The 20,491-nt window shown below is 44.3% G+C and overlaps 1 protein-coding gene across 1 annotated transcript in view; it reads left to right on the forward strand.

Moving 5' to 3' along the window:
• Nucleotides 1–20,491, forward strand: part of HS6ST3 (heparan sulfate 6-O-sulfotransferase 3) — a 538,088-nt gene that overhangs the window by 359,503 nt on the left and 158,094 nt on the right. Inside the window, 1 exon segment of the mRNA XM_073348045.2 lies at nucleotides 12,972–12,988. Within this exon segment, the coding sequence (XP_073204146.1) occupies nucleotides 12,972–12,988 (17 nt within the window).

The following is a 20,491-nucleotide window of genomic DNA, read 5'->3' on the forward strand; positions in this document are numbered from 1 at the left end:
CTGGGGAGAGATTGCCACTCTTCCCCCTCCTGCTCCATCCACTGTTTGCTAACTCTCCAGTACAAAGAGAATTAGGACTATTGTGGTAAGTCAACTTAAGTTACACTACTCTAGTTACGTGAATAATGTAACTGAAGTAGACATAGCTTAGGTCAACTTACTGCTGAGTCTACACTGTGCTTTGTCAATGGGAGACGCTCTTCTGCTGACTTCCGGAGTCAACAGAGCGCTCTACCGTCAACTTAGCGGGTCTTCACCAGATCCGAATAAATTGACACCACTGCATCGATCGCAACAGTGCCGATCTACCAGTAAGTGTGGAAATGGCCTTATTTTCCCTGCTGTTCCTTTTGACACAACTAACAGTGCATCCGGAGCAATGAAGAGTGGCTTCTCTGTGTAGAAAAGTCCACACTCAGATAAGTATAATCTCAAAAATAGGAAGCCCAATGTGACCACAACATACTCAGCATTTACCCCATTTCCTTCTTTTTTCGCAGGGTAGGTGGGAAGAGAGGACTAGCATAGCAGCCCTCTAGCCCTTCCTTCCCATCCACCTGAAAGCTGACATTCAGCAGCCATCATACAATTAATTACTTGCTAGTGTAGGAAAAAATGGATGAAACAAAATTGATCTCTAATTGGACTAACTTTGGTTAAGTTTCTGAAATTGTGCAGTAATCAAAGGAGGCCAAGCAGGAGCTACAATATATGGACAGCTATCCAAGGGATTAAAATGAGCAACTTATATAAATGCTATGCACTGTGATTAAGAACTGCTGAACTGAAGTTTGCTGTGACAAGAGTCTCCAATTTATTGGGAGCATGTCACTGGAATCTGCCCTTTTTTTTTTTTTAATGCGTCTGTCTTTGATGAATGTCAGGGCTGGGAAATGAAGAGCTTTTACCCTTTTCATACTTTGCTGAATGCTGGTAAAGTTGCCGATTGATGCTGCTGTAATTTTTGCCTCAGGGTCAGCTGAGGAGAAAGTATAGTCCAAATAAGGTCACTGACTATTTGGGAAATGAGTGTATGGGATTTAATGAAACAAAATAGAGAGAAAAATGAATAGGCCGAGGGGCTCAACTGACAGTGACATGAAAACTGGCTGATACAAACATTGTAAAAAATGAAACTAAAATTAAATATGGAAACAATATGTTAAAAGGGTGGCTTGGTCAGCTAAAGTTCGTATCTGAGACAACAAAACTCCCTGAAACCACGGGTTAAAATCCTAGCAGGTTTGTCACAACCTTACATCTGTTTAAATTCGCTAAATTGAGTGTCATCCAGTTTACCTGGGGTAGATATTTTGAAGAAGTCTTTAAAAGCTAAGATAGAAAATGCAGCATCTGTCTGTGGTGTTAACAGTCACATCAGAGATACAAAGTCTCACACCCCAGGTGGTGTGTGGGATTTAGCCGGAGGTGGGGGGGTCTCACCTGGGGCCTTCTCTCTGGCCCAGTCTGGTCTGGACATCTCAGGATTAAGACAAAGAAAGTTTGAGATACAAAGAGACGATGGGAGTGGCAGCCATGATGATGAAGCTCAGACCAGTAGCCAGCTTTTCTCCCCAAAGTCTCTTTTTGAGGCCCCCAAAAGGGGAGTGATGGATGGAATAGCCTGTCCCCTCATTATTTTGAGGAACAGTGAATTTGCAAACTGGATACAATTAACTTAAGCTTGAATAGAGACTGGGAGTGGATGGGTCATTACACAAAGTAAAACTATTTCCCCATGTTTACTTTTCCCCCCACCCTACACTGTTCCTCAGACGTTCTTGTCAACTGCTGGAAATGGCCCACCTTGATTATCACTACAAAAGGTTCCCCCGCCCCCTTGCTGGTAATAGCTCATCTTAAGTGATCACTCTCGTTACAGTGTGTATGGTAACACCCATTGTTTCATGTTCTCTATGTATATAAATCTCCCCACTATATTTTCCACTGAATACATCCAATGAAGTGAGCTGTAGCTCACGAAAGCCTATGCTCAAATAAATTTTAGTCTCTAAGGTGCCACAAGTACTCCTTTTCTCCTCACTTAGTCTTCCTGGTTAAAATTGTTTAGATATTAAATAACTGTTCCATTAGAAAATATGCTCTTTTAAAGTTGAGCAATGTTCTGTTATAACACCCTCCAACCCCACCAAGCACCTCCTGCCCGCCAGCGGGCTCTGCAGATCAGCTCCTCCTCCCTCCCTCTCTGCACCTGCTGCAATTAGCTGTTTCATGGTGTGCTGGGAGGGCAGGGGGAGGAGCGAGGACCTGGCGCACTCGGGGGAGGAGGCAGAATTGGGCAGGAAGAGGCAGGGCAGGAGTGGAGGGGGAACAGGGGTGGGGCCCTACAGGAAGGGGTGGAGTGGGGGCAGGGCCTGGGGCAGAGCTGGGGGTCAAGCATACTCCAGCAGTTTGAAAAGTCAGCACCTGTGGCTCCAGAAGCCTATGGTTGTCTCCAGCTCTGCAGGGATCTAGAGGCCCAGTGCCTCTGCGTTGTGTATCCCGAGCATACCATACAATCTGGCAGACTCGTTCCCTTAGGAGATCACCCCAGGAGGTGGTGTGGGGGGGTGTTCAGTGACTAACTGGAGCAGGCATTTGTGTGATCTGCTGCTCAGAGGCTAGCAGACACACCCCCATCGGGTGCTTGGGAAGGATGCAGCACAGTGTCACTTCCTATGTGCTGCCGCTTGCCTGCTCTGCCTGGCTCCTGTGTTGAGCCTAAACCTGCAGAGCTTGCACAAGGAGGACTCTGTCGGCCCAGAAGTGGGGGTGGTGTTGGCCCAGACCCTCACCAGAGCTCTGGGCCCTCAGGATATTCACTTACCTAGTCACAGCTGTGAGTCAAACCGCATATAATGTCTTTAGTCTGGCAAAAAAATTTCCCTGGAATCTACTTCCCCTCCCGCTGCCATTTACATTCATTCTTATAAAAAGAAAAGGAGTACTTGTGGCACCTTAGAGACTAACCAAGCTCACGAAAGCTTATGCTCAAATAAATTGGTTAGTCTCTAAGGTGCCACAAGTACTCCTTTTCTTTTTGTGAATACAGACTAACACGGCTGTTACTCTGAAACCATTCATTCTTACGGGGAAATCGGATTCGCTTAACATTGTTTTGCTTAAAGTAGCATTTTTCAGGAACATAACTACAATGTTAAGTTAGGAGTTACTGTAGCAGTCTTTGAATTTACATTTCTACATACAAGTGGAAATTAGAGCACTTCTGGATGCCACTTAATAACCATTTATTTGGTGCAAATAAAAAAGCTTTAAAACAAATAATACAGTAAATGTACTAGATTTTTCCTGCTTGATTTCTGCATAAAACATACGTGTGTGTGTGTGAGAGAGAGAGAGAGAAAATATATGTAATTATAGGCAGGGAAGGTTGCCTGGCACTTCCCATTATAAGACCCTGTTTTCAGTTGCTTATAACTTTTGCCAGACTTGTACCACTTGAGCTGAAATTTTCAATTGCAGTTGGCTGTCTCAACCTTATATATAAGGTTTCAGCCAGAATGGTTCAGCTATTTCTCAGAACAAGGCTAGGGACAAATATGTTGTTTTGCCCATGTTAAAAAAAATTGTTGAGATCTTTTCTTTGAAACACTCTAGATCCCCTATGCTTTGTAGCAGGGACTTGAAATATGACAGGGGAATGACCTTTATATCGGGGATGTGCCTTTGGCCATCTCCATGAAAATTTGTCCAAGTTGTGAGTCTTTGAAAAGCTACAGTTGCTCAGTAGAAACTTATTGGATTTTAACAGCTAAAATCGCCAGTGTCCATCCTGTCGGAGTATGTTCCAGCATCTCACAGCTCCTATGTGTGACCAGATTGTGCGTGTGTAACCCATGCCTCCTTTCTGTGGTGCTCTGTCCCCTTCTAGTGGCACCTGGATCATCTAGAGATTGATGAGTCTGAAACAGCTTTGTCCAAGAGCCATGTGGCTTTTAGCTCATACAGCAGAGGCTCATACGCTAAGCTTCAGAGGTCCCAGGTTCAATCCCACACACTGATGACCAGGATCTGTTGGTATTACAGATGCACCATCCCCACAGAGTGGTCGAGCATGCACCACCCCTTGGTCGCTCCATTTGTGACTGCACCATGCATGCACCATCCACCCAGAGGGACTCAGGATGTCCCAGGCTTCCCTGTAATTGCTGCTTCCAGCTACTCCAGGCCAGGATGCGGGTAGGTGCTGGAACTGAGAGTAGGGAGCATGTGCTTTCAGTGGTGGCACCTAGGTAGCGTGGAGGAGGAAGCCGTCTAATAACAATTCAGATGGAGCAAAAGACAGCCAGCAGGGGAGGGAAAAGAGTACATTGGGACAAAAAGTCTAGTGAAACTGTGGCTGGGAGTTGGAGGGGGGAGATAGGGACAAGCAGGTACCCAGGAGAGAAGGGCAAGCTGGAAAATGGTTGGGTATGGAGGCTGGACCCGGGAGCTCATGAGGAAAATGGGGAGTCTGGGAGTTAGTTGGCTGTGGGTGGAGGGAAGATAATGAGATTGAGATTAGAACCTGAGAAGAGGAGAATGGGGCAAAAGTGGATGAGAGAGAGATAGAATCATAGAATATCAGGGTTGGAAGGGACCCCAGAAGGTCATCTAGTCCAACCCCCTGCTCAAAGCAGGACCAATTCCCAGTTAAATCATCCCAGCCAGGGCTTTGTCAAGCCTGACCTTAAAAACCTCTAAGGAAGGAGATTCTACCACCTCCCTAGGTAACGCATTCCAGTGTTTCACCACCCTCTTAGTGAAAAAGTTTTTCCTAATATCCCATCTAAACCTCCCCCACTGCAACTTGAGACCATTACTCCTCGTTCTGTCATCTGCTACCATTGAGAACAGTCTAGAGCCATCCTCTTTGGAACCCCCTTTCAGGTAGTTGAAAGCAGCTATCAAATCCCCCCTCATTCTTCTCTTCTGCAGGCTAAACAATCCCAGCTCCCTCAGCCTCTCCTCATAACTCATGTGTTCCAGTCCCCTAATCATTTTTGTTGCCCTTCGCTGGACTCTCTCCAATTTATCCACATCCTTCTTGAAGTGTGGGGCCCAAAACTGGACACAGTACTCCAGATGAGGCCTCACCAATGTCGAATAGAGGGGAACGATCACGTCCCTCGATCTGCTCGCTATGCCCCTACTTATACATCCGAAAATGCCATTGGCCTTCTTGGCAACAAGGGCACACTGCTGACTCATATCCAGCTTCTCGTCCACTGTCACCCCTAGGTCCTTCTCTGCAGAACTGCTGCCAAGCTATTTGGTCCCTAGTCTGTAGTGGTGCATGGCATTCTTCCGTCCTAAGTGCAGGACCCTGCACTTATCCTTATTGAACCTCATCAGATTCCTTTTGGCCCAATCCTCCAATTTGTCTAGGTCCTTTTGTATCCTATCCCTCCCCTCCAGCGTATCTACCACTCCTCCCAGTTTAGTATCATCCGCAAATTTGCTGAGAGTGCAATCCACACCATCCTCCAGATCATTTATGAAGATATTGAATAAAACCGGCCCCAGGACCGACCCTTGGGGCACGCCACTTGATACCGGCTGCCAACTAGACATGGAGCCATTGATCACTACCCGTTGAGCCCGACAATCTAGCCAGCTTTCTACCCACCTTATAGTGCATTCATCCAGCCCATATTTCCTTAACTTGCTGACAAGAATACTGTGGGAGACAGTGTCAAAAGCTTTGCTAAAGTCAAGGAACAACACATCCACTGCTTTCCCTTCATCCACAGAACCAGTTATCTCGTCCTAGAAGGCGATTAGATTAGTCAGGCATGACCTTCCCTTGGTGAATCCATGCTGACTGTTCCTGATCACTTTCCTCTCCTCTAAGTGCTTCAGAATTGAGTCCTTGAGGACCTGCTCCATGATTTTTCCAGGGACTGAGGTGAGGTTGACTGGCCTGTAGTTCCCAGGATCCTCCTCCTTCCCTTTTTTAAAGATGGGCACTACATTAGCCTTTTTCCAGTCATCCGGGACTTCCCCGGATCACCATGAGTTTTCAAAGATAATGGCCAATGGCTCTGCAATCACATCCACCAACTCCTTTAGCACTCTCGGATGCAGCGCTTCCGGCCCCATGGACTTGTGCTCGTCCAGCTTTTCTAAATAGTCCCGAACCACTTCTTTCTTCACAGAGGGCTGGTCACCTCCCCCCCATGCTGTGCTGCCCAGTACCAGTAGTCTGGGAGCTGACCTTGTTCGTGAAGACAGAGACAAAAAAAGCATTGAGTACATTAGCTTTTTGTCACTGGGTTGCCTCCTTCATTCAGTAAGGGGCTCACACTTTCCTTGACTTTCTTCTTGTTGCTAACATACCTGAAGAAACCCTTCTTGTTACTCTTAACATCTCTTGCTAGCTGCAACTCCAGGTGTGATTTGGCCTTCCTGATATCACTCCTGTATGCCTGAGCAATATTTTTATACTCCTCCCTGGTCATTTGTCCAGTCTTCCACTTCTTGTAATCTTCTTTTTTGTGTTTAAGATAAGCAAGGATTTCACTGTTAAGCCAAGCTGGCCGCCTGTTGACATATTTACTATTCTTTCTACACATTGGGATGGTTTGTCCCTGTAACCTCAATAAGGATTCTTTAAAATACAGCCAGCTCTCCTGGACTCCTTTCCCCTTCATGTTATTCTCCCAGGGGACCTTGCCCATCAGTTCCCTGAGGAAGTCAAAGTCTGCTTTTCTGAAGTCCAGGGTCCGTATTCTGCTGCTTTCCTTTCTTCCTTGTGTCAGGATCCTGAACTCGACCATCTCATGGTCACTGCCTCCCAAGTTCCCATCCACTTTTGCTTCCCCTACTAATTCTTCCTGGTTTGTGAGCAGCAGGTCAAGAAGAGCTCTGCCCCTAGTTGGTTCCTCCAGCACTTGCACCAGGAAATTGTCCCCTACATTTTCCAAAAACTTCCTGGATTGTCTGTGCACTACTGTATTGCTCTCCCAGCAGATATCAGGGTGATTTGAAGTCTCCCATGAGAACCAGGGTGTGCGAAATAGTAACTTCTGCGAGTTGCCGGAAGAAAGCCTCATCCACCTCATCCCCCTAGTCCAGTGGTCTATAGTAGACTCCCACCACGACATCACCCTTGTTGCTCACACTTCTAAACTTAATCCAGAGACTCTCAGGTTTTTCTGCAGTTTCATACTTGAGCTCTGAGCAGTCATACTGCTCCCTTACATAGAATGCAACTCCCTCACCTTTTCTGCCCTGCCTGTCCTTCCTGAACAGCTTATATCCATCCATGACAGTACTCCAGCATGGGAGTTATCCCACCAAGTTTCTGTTATTCCAATCACATCAAAATTCCTTGACTGTGCCAGGACTTCCAGTTCTCCCCGCTTGTTTCCCAGGCTTCTTGCATTTGTGTATAGGCACTTGAGATAACCCGCTGATCGCCCCTCTTTCTCAGTATGAGTATGAGCCCTCCCCCTCACACGCTCCTGCTCATGCTTCCTCCCGGTATCCCACTTACCTCAGGGCTTTGGTCTCCTTCCCCTGGTGAACCTAGTTTAAAGCCCTCCTCACTAGGTTAGCCAGCCTGCTTGCGAAGATGCTCTTCCCTCTCTTCGTTAGGTGGAGACCGTCTCTGCCTAGCACTCCTCCTTCTTGGAGCACCACCCCATGGTCAAAGAATCCAAAGCCTTCTTTCCAACACCACCTGCGTAGCCATTCGTTGACTTCCACGATTCGATGGTCTCTACCCAGGCCTTTTCCTTCCACGGGGAGGATGGACGAGAAGACCACTTGCACCTCAAACTCCTTTATCCTTCTTCCCAGAGCCACGTAGTCTGCAGTGATCCGCTGAAGGTCATTCTTGGCAGTATCATTGGTGCCCACGTGGAGAAGCAGGAAGTGGTAGCGATCCGAGGGCTTGATGAGTCTCGGCAGTCTCTCCGTCACATCGCGAATCTTAGCTCCTGGCAAGCAGCAGACTTCTTGGTTTTCCCAGTTGGGGCTGCAGATAGATGACTCATTCCCCCTGAGGAGAGAGTCCCCGACCACCACCACCCGCCTCCTTCTCTTGGGAACGGTGGTCGTGGAACCCCCAACCCTAGGACAGTGCATCTCATGCCTTCCAATTGGCGGAGTCTCCTTCTGCTCCCTTCCCTCAGATGTATCATCTGGTCCACTCTCCGCATTAGTACCTGTGGAGAGAACATGAAAACGGTTACTCGCCTGTATCTGCGTTGCTGGTACATGGATGCTCCCCTTTTTTCTTCTGGAGGACACATGATGCCAAATTTCTTCACCATCCTCCTGTCCCCAGTGTGCAGCCTGCTCTGAATCTTCAGAACCTTGTGCCCGTAGAAGCATATCCTGGTGTCTGTCCAGGAAATCTTCAGTTTCTCTTGTGCAACGCAGGGTTGATACCTGTTGCTCTAGACCTTGAACCTTCTCTTCGAATATGGCGACCAGCTTGCACTTTGTACAGACAAAGTCGCTTCTGTCCTGTGGAAGAAAGACAAACATAGCACATCCAGTGCAGGTCACAACAGAGCCCCCCCCCAACTCCCCCCTCAATATGCTATGAAAACTCCATAGCCCACCTGTGCTACAACAACTGGTTTTCTACATATAAAAGTCAGTGCTGGTATTAAGGGACAGCAAGCAGGGCAATTGTCCGGGGGCCCATGCCACAGGGCGCCCCATGAAGCTATTGCTCAGGTTTCTGCTTCAGTCCCAGGTGACAAGGCTCAGAGCCCCGGGATTCTGGTTTAGGCTTTGTGCCCTGGGCCCCAGCAAATCTAACACTGGTCCTGAAACTTGCTCGCGGCCCCACCGAGAGCCCCAGACCTTTAGTTTAGAACAACTGCACTAGAACACACTGTCCTCCAGTTCCTAGAACAGAACCCAAGATTCCTGAGTCTTTTCGTTCTTCTGCAAATACATTCTTTGCCAGTGGGTTTCACAGATATGTCATCCCCCCCTCTAGTGCTGGTGCACGTGCAGGATGGAAATCTACTACTGCCGCTACTAGTCATTCCATTAGCTCAAGAGGCAGAGAACTGTGCAGTAGATTTAAAGGTTCCAGTGCTGCTGGTGACCCATGTGGATGTCAATATGATGGAATTTCTGTTATTTTACTTTGCTTTTGTAAAAACCTAGGCTGTTACACACACACACAAATTAAAAAAAAAATCATTAAGGTTTTAAAGTTAGGAAACACCAGAATGAAGGTTGCCTTGACAAGCTTAATTTATCCCCATTATGCATATGCATAATGATGCAGTCTTTAATTATATGATCATAAACTATGTTTTTTCCATAGGTCCCCAGCTTCATCCATTGCACAGGATGAAATGTACTCCAGCAATTAATCAGGATTGTGTCACGAATGAGGCTGTTGTTTATAGGACCCCGGCTTCATTTATTTCATCAGTTGGAAAGTGTGTAGCTGTTTTGGGTAAGGCTTGCACCCTCAACCAAGTGGCAGGAACCACTGAGCCCAGCCAGCAATTGATTATGAGGGACAACAAATGAGAAAACAAGGCTGAGAGTGAAGATCATAGAGCCAGAACGAGGGATCCAGAGAGTGGACGGGAATCAGAGGACCCCAGATAATACCTACTGCTCCTCAAGCTAGTCCAAAGAGCCAGTTAGTGCACCCCAGAGGAGCTCTGCCTACAGATGTGATACAATGAGGCTCCAGAAAGAGGCCCCCAGTTCCTGAGCACCACCACATCGTGCTTCCCCTTCCTGGCTCTGGTAGATGGCCATATTGCCAGTGCTAGAAGAAGGTTGACTTTGTGATGCTCCAGAAGGGCTGTGGGAACACAAGGAGGTACTGGGGAAAATGAAGCCAGAACCACATCAGGAGGTTCTGGAAGAGCCAAAAGACGGGCTACTGCGTGAAATGCATGTCAGCTGAGCTTGAGTATCTAAAGTGCTTTATAATGCTAAGTGCTTTGAAAACTCAGGTCTTACGTGTCTCAAATTGGGTACCCAGAATCAGTGGATATTTTTTATCTGTATTACTGTGTCTCAGCTTTTCATCTGTAAGATGGGGATAATAATAGTCCCTCACCTCACAGGGGAGATAAATTAATTATTATTTGTGAAAACACAGATTCTATAATGATAAGCACCATACAAAATCCCATGAGGAAATTAATAATTTAGTCTTCAGAGAAGGATTTGAATAGTGCCCAGTAAATAAGGCCTCAGAGTGCACTATGAGGATAAAACAAAATAGTGAACAGTTGGTCATTAATTAAGCACAGTCCATCCTGTGCACTGAATGAGGCAGAGGTCCTGTGGAAAAAAGTAGTATGTGGTGGTGTAATTAAAGATCATCATAATGGATATGCACAAGGAGGCTGAATTAAAGTTGATCATGCGTTTCCTAACTTTTCTGTGCTTGATTTAATCTTTTAACATAGATCTTTACATCTAACATAATATACACACACTCATAGTAACTTAAGTTTTGCTGATCCTGAATCTGTGACAAAAGCGTATGATGGTTCCAACTGTGAGAAACAAGTATATATTTAAAAGAAGAAACTGGTAAGACATTAACTTAGCGAGATATTTCATGCTTTTTAGTGTCTGCCTTTCAACTTTTCAGCAAAATCTTCAGAAAGGGTCAGTGCCCAATTAAACTCTTCTATTAAATGCTGAACATAGAAGCTATATATTTAACAGTTTTCCACTCTGTTTCATCACTGTACAAATGATATGTCTTCTAGAAATTTCTATAACATGTCAGGTATTCATGATGAAAAAGCACATTTGTACTGCTGGTTCAGAGATAATTACTTGCCATTAGGTTCATAAGAACATAAATTCTATTCATTTCTGTTATCTAACTTGTCAACTTCTTAAATTTTGTCTACAGTCTGCCCCTCTAGTGACAAGCAGCAAATAATTTAATCTTCTACTAAAATGATAATGACTGGCAAATGAAAATCTCATTGAAACAGAAATACAGTGTGGCAGTGATTGCATTAAAATAACTCCCCTGCCCCCAGACCCCTGGAATAATGATTTAACTGTTACAATTCAATTGAACTGTTTTTTTTATTTTGATAATACTAAACACATCTGATTTAGACCCTTGGTCATCTTGTTGGGATGCAAGTAATACATGACACTTATTTTATTGTAAGCCCATTTGAATTTCAGGGTCAAGAGTTCAAATTATAGCCTTTATCTTGTACACAAGCAATTTTGCATTTACAGTCACTTGCATTCCAAGTTGTTTGGGCAAGTGATATAATTTGTCGTGCTTGGTTTGTGCACAGTTGAGGTTTGCATCTCTCAGTGATGTCACCTGCACCAAAAATGAATGCAAAAACAATCGGTCATGCAAAAGATTCATGCATAAACATAAGCTAGGTTGACGCCCATTTCAAAATTTGGCACTCACTGTTCAAAGAAATCGATCTGGTTTCTACATAATAATTTTGTTCTCCTGTTGTGAATAGCAGTAAAATTGATACAGTGTCAGTGATATGCTGCTAATATTTTAACCAAGGGTTAACCAGAGATTCCCATAGAATTGTGCCCTTTATCTTGTGGTAAGACCTGTGTTCTAGGGCTGGCCATGCTAGTAGAGAGGAGGAATTGGGAAATCTTATTACTTCGTTTTCCCATTTAAAAACGAACAAAAACGGGGGATGGGAGGTTTTTCTATAACCCAGTGTTTCCTACACACAAAACCTCAGCCATCTCGACCGAAGGAATTGAGGGAGAAAAACTACTTTTTGGTTTGGACTTTTATTACATTACGGACTATAGCTATTGTCTTTTGTATAAAGACCTTAGATAACCAAAATCAAGGGGGAAAAACTACTTGGAAACCAGATGTACAGTAAATTGTGTTGCTTGAACTAATAATTTTGCTCTTGGAAAAATATACTGGATATATGGACAGTGTAATGTGGAACAGTGTTCAGTACATGTACCGGTAATTTGAAACAGGGAAGGACTAAGTAGCTTGAGGGGCAGCCAGGGAAGCTTTTACTTTAGCCTGCCATTGGAAGCAATGTGGTGCATGCAGCCCAAATGGAAAAATCTTGCTCATCAGAAGCAATTTTAGGAGTCCCAGCCAGTGATGATTACTTTCTGGCTGGGATGGTTTAGCAGTGGAGACTCCCATCAAAGGCAGAAAAATCACCCAATCTCCCCTTCCATTTCTTGTAAATCTTTAAATCAACCTGCTTATGAGAGCACCTGGAACTCCCTTCAGCATATAAATGCTGCACGGACCTTACCAAACAAGGAGCTCCCCGCAACATAAATGGATTTGGTACTAGTTACACAAGTCTTGTGATTACCTAAGAGGGCATGTCTTCATGCTGATAAGAAATGCCTTGTAAAATGTTGGTACTATGTATCAAGTATTTAAGAGTACCCTGATAAACATACAGATGGGACCATTAATGAACATTAATTGCTTTAAACTAGACTTTATTGTGTATTTCCTAGTGGAGAAGTGCCCATTTGCATGTATAATGGAAATAAATGCCTCCTGACTGACAAAATACCTCCTGACTGACAAAAGCCTCTTACTTTGTAGGCTGAAGAAAACCGGAAGGACAGCACAAATAAAAAGACTGTGCTAATATATTGGGTGTTTTAACTTACTAAGATCTTTTTCAATCTTTTTTTCTAATAACAAACCAAACAACATATAAAACAGATACAAAAGACCAGTGCTTAGATTCCCACATGTTAACTGCAGTATGCCCAGCACATGAAGTTTTATGGCACATATAAAAATAAAAAGAAATCACAGTCACAAGAGGTAAGTGGGAGGAGAGACAAAGGGAACAAGAAGGTAGTCTGGGGAGTATGTTGATTTTATTTCCTACCTTACATCTAGGCCTCCTACAAGGATCTTTAGTCAACCAGCTCTAGCAAGCTATCCCAAATGGACTCTGTTTTTTTTTTTTTTTTTGGTGGGGTTTGCTGTTTATTGTATGTGATCCTTTCCTTCACAGCCAGGTCTACCAGCCCAGTATACCTGCCTTAATGAGTTGGGGGTATTTACTTTTCCATTTTACCAAAATATGATCTCACAACCAGTAAAGCTCTATGTCGCCATCTCCCTTGATATGACGACACCCAACAAGTGGCAGTTATAAGCTCCCATTTGTAAGAATCTGCTTTAAGGTTATGTGAAGTCTCTAGGATCGTGTTAATTCTAGAAGCTTGAAACAAGACATGACTAAAACATATGTGCAAGTGAGACTCCTTTGCCCCAGCACCTCCCCCAGCCTGGGGGTAGCTTTAATTTTGTAAAGTCTTTGGGGAGACCAGTACCCCCTAAAAGGGTTTTTTATGTTTTCTTTTATTTTTTGTTGTTGAGACGTAATCAGAGGTCTAAGGTTGCTTCTCTAATCTATTATATTGTTCTGTTGTGACTTGGGTTTTCAGAACCCCCCACAGAGGCAACTTAACTATTTCACTCCAGGCGGTGTAAGGAATAAATCAACAGGAACTCAGCACTTCTGTCTGATCAAGGAGTAATGCAAGTAAGCACACTCTTGTCTAACACGGCAGTTTATTAGATTAAAGCACATGCAGACATAAGCAATAGGTTAAGAACATCCCAGCTATTTACCTAACACCTGGAATGGTATTGAGTATTTAACAGCAGGTTCACAGTGGCCAGTTGCTCACCCACCGGGGAGAAAGCGTGTCAGGAAAAACATCTCTCAGGATGTCTTCAGAGTATACTATATTACACTATATTAACTAATCTTTTATAACTAACTTCTACAAAACACATAGGTCATAATGATCCCTACTGGCTCATCACTTTTCTGACTTTTAATATCAGAGGCATCTAGACAAGGTTTTCCAACCACCAAGGTTTTCAGACTCAGTTGTTTACATAGTTGTCTCCTCCTCCCATTTGGATTAGCAGAAACTGTAGCTAGTTTTGACCGAGCTTCTAAAAACCTGTCTCCAAATTAATCCTTAACTATGTGGTGTTCTATTTCATTACTTCAGGGTGGCTGAATGCACATAATACGGTTGCCATTAGCTTGATCACATTCTAGGGTATACACACCCCTCAAATCCAGGGCAACATTCCCCTCCTTAAAGGCCATATATTTTTAATATTAAGGCCTTTACATATATAATGAGTTCAGTGGGTTACTTTTGAAGGTCCAGCGTTAGGCTCAAGGCTCTCAACCGAGACCGAGCAAGAATCTTCTCTCCAGTTTCACCCCTGACTTTGTCTCGTTAAGGACCTGACTTCATGTACTTATCTTTGGGGGGTACCTATGTTCTATAAAACAGCTGGCTTGCAACCAATCACTCTTCCTTCGAATCTACCATATCAGTGCTAGAAGCACAACAGCCAAAGCCACCTGAAACATTAGAATCACCACAATTAAATGTCAGGCCAAATTAAATCCCTAATGCTGTGGAGGACCATCTCAATAATGTCTCCCACCAGTTTTGTTCCAAATCTCTGCTAACCCTCTCATTCACTTATTTAATCTCATTAGAAGCATGATGGATGGTAACCATGACTTTGTGTGCCTCCCGCCTTGCAACTTACAAATAATTCCTTAAATAGGAATACTTAAATAACATTCTGACAACAATCAAATTATTTAAATGAATACAGGCATTTTCTATTACATCTAAACATACATCTTGTGGCTGCAAGGTATTTGTGTGAAGTATCAGGGGGTAACTGTTAATCTGTATCCACAAAAACAACAAGGAGTCCAGTGGCACTTTAAAGACTAACAGATTTATTTAAGGTATTTGTGGTACATTTATATCCAATCCCAAATTCTTCTAAGAAGGCTCCTGATTTCCAGTGGGAGTATTCCACTCATACCATCTCTAATCATGTCCTTTACCACATCTAGAATCCGCATCTGCATTTGCTAGCATGCCAGGGCCAAGAAAACATTACTTTGGAGGGCACCAACAGCCTGCAAAAAGAAGTGGAGTGTTCCTTTTCCTGGGATTGCTCCCATTTCTCTAAAACCTGTACTGTATACAGCTTAGCTGATCTAAAAATACCCTCAGCAGCATTGCTAAATCTTTTAGGTGTTGACCCATTGCATTCATATTATTCACACCTCCTCCTAATTTATATTACACCTCTACCCCGATATAGCGTGGTCCTCGGGAACCAAAAAATCTTACTGTCTTATAGGTGAGACCATGTTATAGCGGGGTAGGGAGAGGAACCGCTCCCCACCCCAGCTCACCTCCGCCTCTGCCTCCTCCCCTGAGCACGATGCTGCGGCTCTGCTTCTCCCTCCCTTCCAGGCTTGCCACGACAATCAGCTGTTTGGCACAGGAAACCTGGAAGGAAGGGAGGCGGGGGTAGAAGCGGAGTGGCGGCAGCGCGCTCAGAGGAGGAGGCGGCGCGGAGGTGAGCTGGGGTGGGGAGCTGTTCCTTTGTGCCTTCCCCCCGGTTACTTGCTGTGGCCCTCCCCGGCCTCCCACCCCAGCTCACCTCTGCCTCCTCCCCTGGGTGCGCCACTTCTGCTCTGCTTCTCCCCCCGCCTCCCTTCCTGCCAGCTGCTTGGCTCAGCAAGCCTGGGAGGGAGGCGGGAGAAGCGGAGCAGCGGTGCGATCGTGGGAGGAGGCGGAGCAGAGGTGAGCTGGGGCGCAGCAAGTAAGGGGAGAGCACAGAGGTAACACGAATTCAGATATAATGAGGTAAAGCAGCCCCGCTCCCCGGAGCGCCGCTTTACCACATTATATCCGAATTTGCGTTATATCGGACTGCATTTTATCGGGTAAAGGTGTATTTAATTGTCTACTGTACATCCATACACTGACCATAATTCAACTTACTTTTTACCTTCATCTTTACATGCTTCTTCCCATCGGTTTGAAATGCATATGCTTCAATCAGATCATTTACAGGTGGTTCCAACATTCACGCTTTTATACATTTTAATCATTTTACCAAAACACCATGTAACCATCCTGTTATTCAAACATCCTTTATCCCTGTTACAAATTTCTTAATGACCTGGGGCCTCCCAAGTGCAAGGCAAAAGAGCATCCCATTCCTTCCTGGTGTCGTTATCATTAGTCTTGCCTCCCCAAAACTTTCCTGCCCAATGTTTGCGTATAAAAGGGAGTGTTTCAGCCTAAAATGAATGGTCTCTTCCCCTGATGCTGTCCAGTTGGGGATGTCAATTCATAAATGAACACAGAGGGGTTTACGGGTGGGAAAAAACCTAAAATTTAAACTAAAATTGTTACCAATCTGCAGTCCCAAATAATGTTCCTGATTTTTCTTTCCATCAGCAGATGACCCTTCGTTGTGTCTTCTGGAAGTGGGTTGTGGGTGGGGTCACTTCTCTCCCATTGGCAGCTGACCACTTCCAAGGGGCATTGGCAGCACTACTGGAGACTTTTCTGGTCACCAGGATTGACATCAAGTTCCTCTGTGTCATTCACTTTGAACACCACTGTTATCCACGGGAAGTTTCCCCACACTGTGGGCATACCAGGTTCCGGATTCACACCATCAGAGGAGTAGGCCTGCGATCCAAATGCCAGCCAAAGCAGCATATACAAGTGCATCATCTCAAGGTCTTCCAGTATCCATGCAATTGGTAATCTAAAACACAAAGCAAAACAAAACTTCTCCGCTCCTATATAGCGGGAGGTATACATTTAAACGTTTAACTAAACTTATTAACATGTACAGAGACCTATCTGGGCCTAAATCCCTCATCCCTCTCCTCCCCCCTTTTTCCCTTGGGACGGGGCTCTTTAACTCTTAATTGTGCTTTAAGCACCCACTTGGGGCTCAGCAAATTTATCAGCCCAAATTTGCTTAGGGCTTGCTGGGGCTGGACACCTGACCACTATTAATCTTGCGAATAAGCACATATTTCACTGGGAAGTGGGCAGTTTTCAGTAACACAGGAGACAATCCCACCAGATATTCCCAAGGCTGCAAAGCCCAAACTAGTGCCCAAATCTCCTTGTTCACAGGGAGTAAACCCCCTCTCTATTTTACTTAAAATTTTGGAGGCTTAAACCACAGGACGGAGGCCTGTTCCATGGTTCTAATTTAGCACAACTTTCATTCCCTTTTCTGTAGTTGCCAGCTATGGTCGCACCCGGGGTATAAAACTGGAGCCTAAATTAAGGCCTCCTTTAACTAAATCATGGCTTCGTGCTCCAGAGGTCCCCAATTCTGTTCCACCCCCTTCTTTAACAGTTCATGCAGGGGCTGCCTTCTTTGAAAATCCATGAGAGAAAGGATCTAAGAGCTGTAACATCTGTAATTTAGGAATCGGGTCCATTCTTTGTTGATCAGGAGAATGTTCTTTTCTGTCCTCAAAATCACTCCAAAATAATTCACTTGCTAGGAACACAGCTAGGCTTTCTTTTGGCTTAGATGTGATCTGGTCCTGGATTGCTAATTGGGATATATATACTTTAGTATGCTGCATTGCATTCAGTTTTTTCACTTTATTGACTTCCTCCCAGTTTTTAATATGGGATTCCCCCACACTGGGGCGTCTACGTGAGATGAAAGGTGGAATTTGTGTTGACGTGCTAATTTGACCTATATCTGACAGGCTGTATAGATGGATGTGGGGTTTCGATTTTGTAGCAATTACAGGATCCAGAGCCTAATATAGCCATGGATGGAAAAGGGAGGGACAGCTCCATCTCAGCATTCATTCATGTAAATATTTTATTTGTAACAGCATATGTGCTTTGCATGGCCTGGCTTATTAGAAATTGAATCCAAATAGATGCAAAGAAGCGCTATTAGGATGATTAAAGGAATGGAGAGCCTGTCTTAGGAGTGGAGTTGTTTAGTCTAGCCTAGCTTATTTAGCCTAGCAAAATGAAGGCTGAGAGGGGATATGATTGCTGTTTATAAATACATCATGGAGCTAAGAACTGGGGAGGGAGACATGCTCTTTGAGCTAAGGGACAATGCTGGCACAAGAAAAAATGGTATAACTGCCCATGAAAACATTTAGGCTGGAAATTAGAAGGTTTCTAACCATCAGAAGAGTGAGATTCTGAAACAGCTTCCCAGTAGAAGTAGTGGGGGCAAAATTTTAAGTTGGAGCTTGATGAATGTATGAATGGGATTTATATGACAGGGTTGCCTGCAATAGCAGGAGACTGGACTTCATGATACAGGAAGTCCTTTCTCATCCAATGTCCTATGTTCCTATAAAGGCATTATGGAATTGACTCAGATTTTAGAATCTAAACACCCACAAACCCACACAGTTCATCTGGTTGCTGATGTCTCTTTTGTTTGTTTGTTTGTTTGTTTTAAAGGATATTGCTTTTCTGAAAATAGTGTTGGGGCATTTGGAATAGGAGTCCCCATGGCACATATATTCCTCTGAGCAGTGTGCTCATTGTTATCAAGTTTATTTTTTCCCAGAGCCTGAGTGGGACAGCTTCCCATTTATTCACGCCATTGGTGATTTGTGTAATTGCTAATATATTGTTAATACAGGTACAAATTCACAGAACAGGGAAATGTAGTTTTTCATTTGCTGCTATTGAATTTAGATATTTTATCCTGGGCGAGGATACCTCTGTTCTCCCTTACCTCTTCCTCATTGCAAATTATCCTAGTGCTTGTTTAGACATTATAGAAGTCTCACTTTACATGATGTGCACTTCTTTGCCAGATACAAAAAGGAGAGTTAAGGTGGACCCTACAGTATGAGATAGGACAATTTTTATTTGGTTTTGTCCAGTTTAGCAAAGTTCAGGTTCCAGAGAAATTAGGATCACTAAGGGTACATCTACACTACCCGCTGGATCGGTGAGTAGTAATTGATCTATTGGGGATTGATTTATTGCATCTAGTGTAGAAGCGATAAATCAATCCCCAATCGCTATACCGTCGACTCCGGAACTCCACCATGGTGAGAGGCAGAAGCGGAGTCGATGGGGGAGTGGCGGCTGTTGATCCCACGCCGCGAGGACACAGGAAGTAAGTGATTCTAAGTCAATCTAAGATACATCGACTTCAGTTACGCTATTCTTGTAGCTGAAGTTGCATATCTTAGATCGATTCCCCCCCCCCCTGCCCCCAAGTGTAGATCAGGCCTAAGTATATGATTTTGGAGTATACAAAGCTGCTTGTATTCAAGTCAATGGGAGTTAAGAGAGCACATTCAAGGCCATAAAGTAGTCCAATACATTTACTTACTTATATTCTTGGTATTATAAGCCAGCTTTCTTTATTCTTTGAATGGTTTTCTCTGATTCCATTCCATTTATTTTCAGTGTGCCATTATGTTTATCTGTCTCTGTCCGTCCGTCTGTCCATCCATCCACCCTGCAAACCTGCTGAGAAGAGACAGTCCTGTGGCATATTAGTTCTGCCTTTAGATGCCCAGGTAGCAGATGTGGCCAGAGGTGCTATTAGTCAACACCATACCAGTGCTCTGCACTCTACATTGGCTGCTAGTTGAATTCAAGGTTCATTCCAAGTCCTTGTTCTCATCCGCAAAGCTCCTAATTAGCTAGAACCCATTTATCTCAGTGACTATCCTTTCTTTGTTCAACACCACATCTGCTATGCTCAGTAGGGACGCTTTAGTTGACAAAGTCCACATTTTCCTTTGTGATGGGTTGGGGTGTTAGGAAAGCAGCGTCCATTGGAAATCAGACTAAGGGCTTGTCTACACTTACAGAGTAGCTGTGCTGCCGTAGCACTTACTGAAGATGCTACCTACGCCAACGGGAGAGCTACGTCACCTGCTGGAGAGGCAGTAGCTATGTTGACGGGAGAAGCCCTCCCATCAGTATAGCGCTATCTACACTGGAGGTTAGGTCGGTATTACTAAGTGGCTCATGGATGTGGAAAATCCATACCCCCCTGAGAGACCTAGTTATACTGACATAAGTTTGTAGCATAGACCAGGGCTCAGGCAGACTCACTTCCTTCAGAGCATGATGCAAAAAAAATGCATGTGTAAAGCAAGCATTTCCCCAAGCAATTGTGTTGTACAACAGCTGAAACAAAAGGTATCAACCATGTATACCCACATCAGTTGTAAGAAGCTAGCATGAGGGAGAGGGAAGGAATGTTCTGCCTTTCAGAGGTTATAGTCTGTAAATAAAGACGCAGAAGACAATTAAAACAAAACAAAGCCCCAAAAAGAGGGGGGTAAGCGATAGTGTAAAGCCATCTTAAAACCCCCACTCAGAACTTAATTAAATTCAAGCATTATTGCTCTCTGTAGCCAACCGTTCATGGCACCAGAGGGCCACATCCAAAGTGTCAGCAATCTGGTCTTTTTCTTTTTACTGATGCAGGAAACATATGGCTAGCCATTAGCACCATCTGCTACGTGAGCGTCAGGAAAACGAAGTAGGGAAGATCCTTTAGGACATCAGCATTAAAATGAGAATCACCAGTTTCAGAGTTAAAAAGCTACCAGTCTAACAACCCAGTTTTCCAGCAGACAAAGGCTATTAGTGAAAAGAAGCAATCATCTACACTGCAAAAAAGGTGTGCTCTTAG

The sequence above is a fragment of the Lepidochelys kempii genome, chromosome 1, assembly GCF_965140285.1.
Source record: "Lepidochelys kempii isolate rLepKem1 chromosome 1, rLepKem1.hap1, whole genome shotgun sequence".
Taxonomy (NCBI): domain Eukaryota; kingdom Metazoa; phylum Chordata; order Testudines; family Cheloniidae; genus Lepidochelys; species Lepidochelys kempii.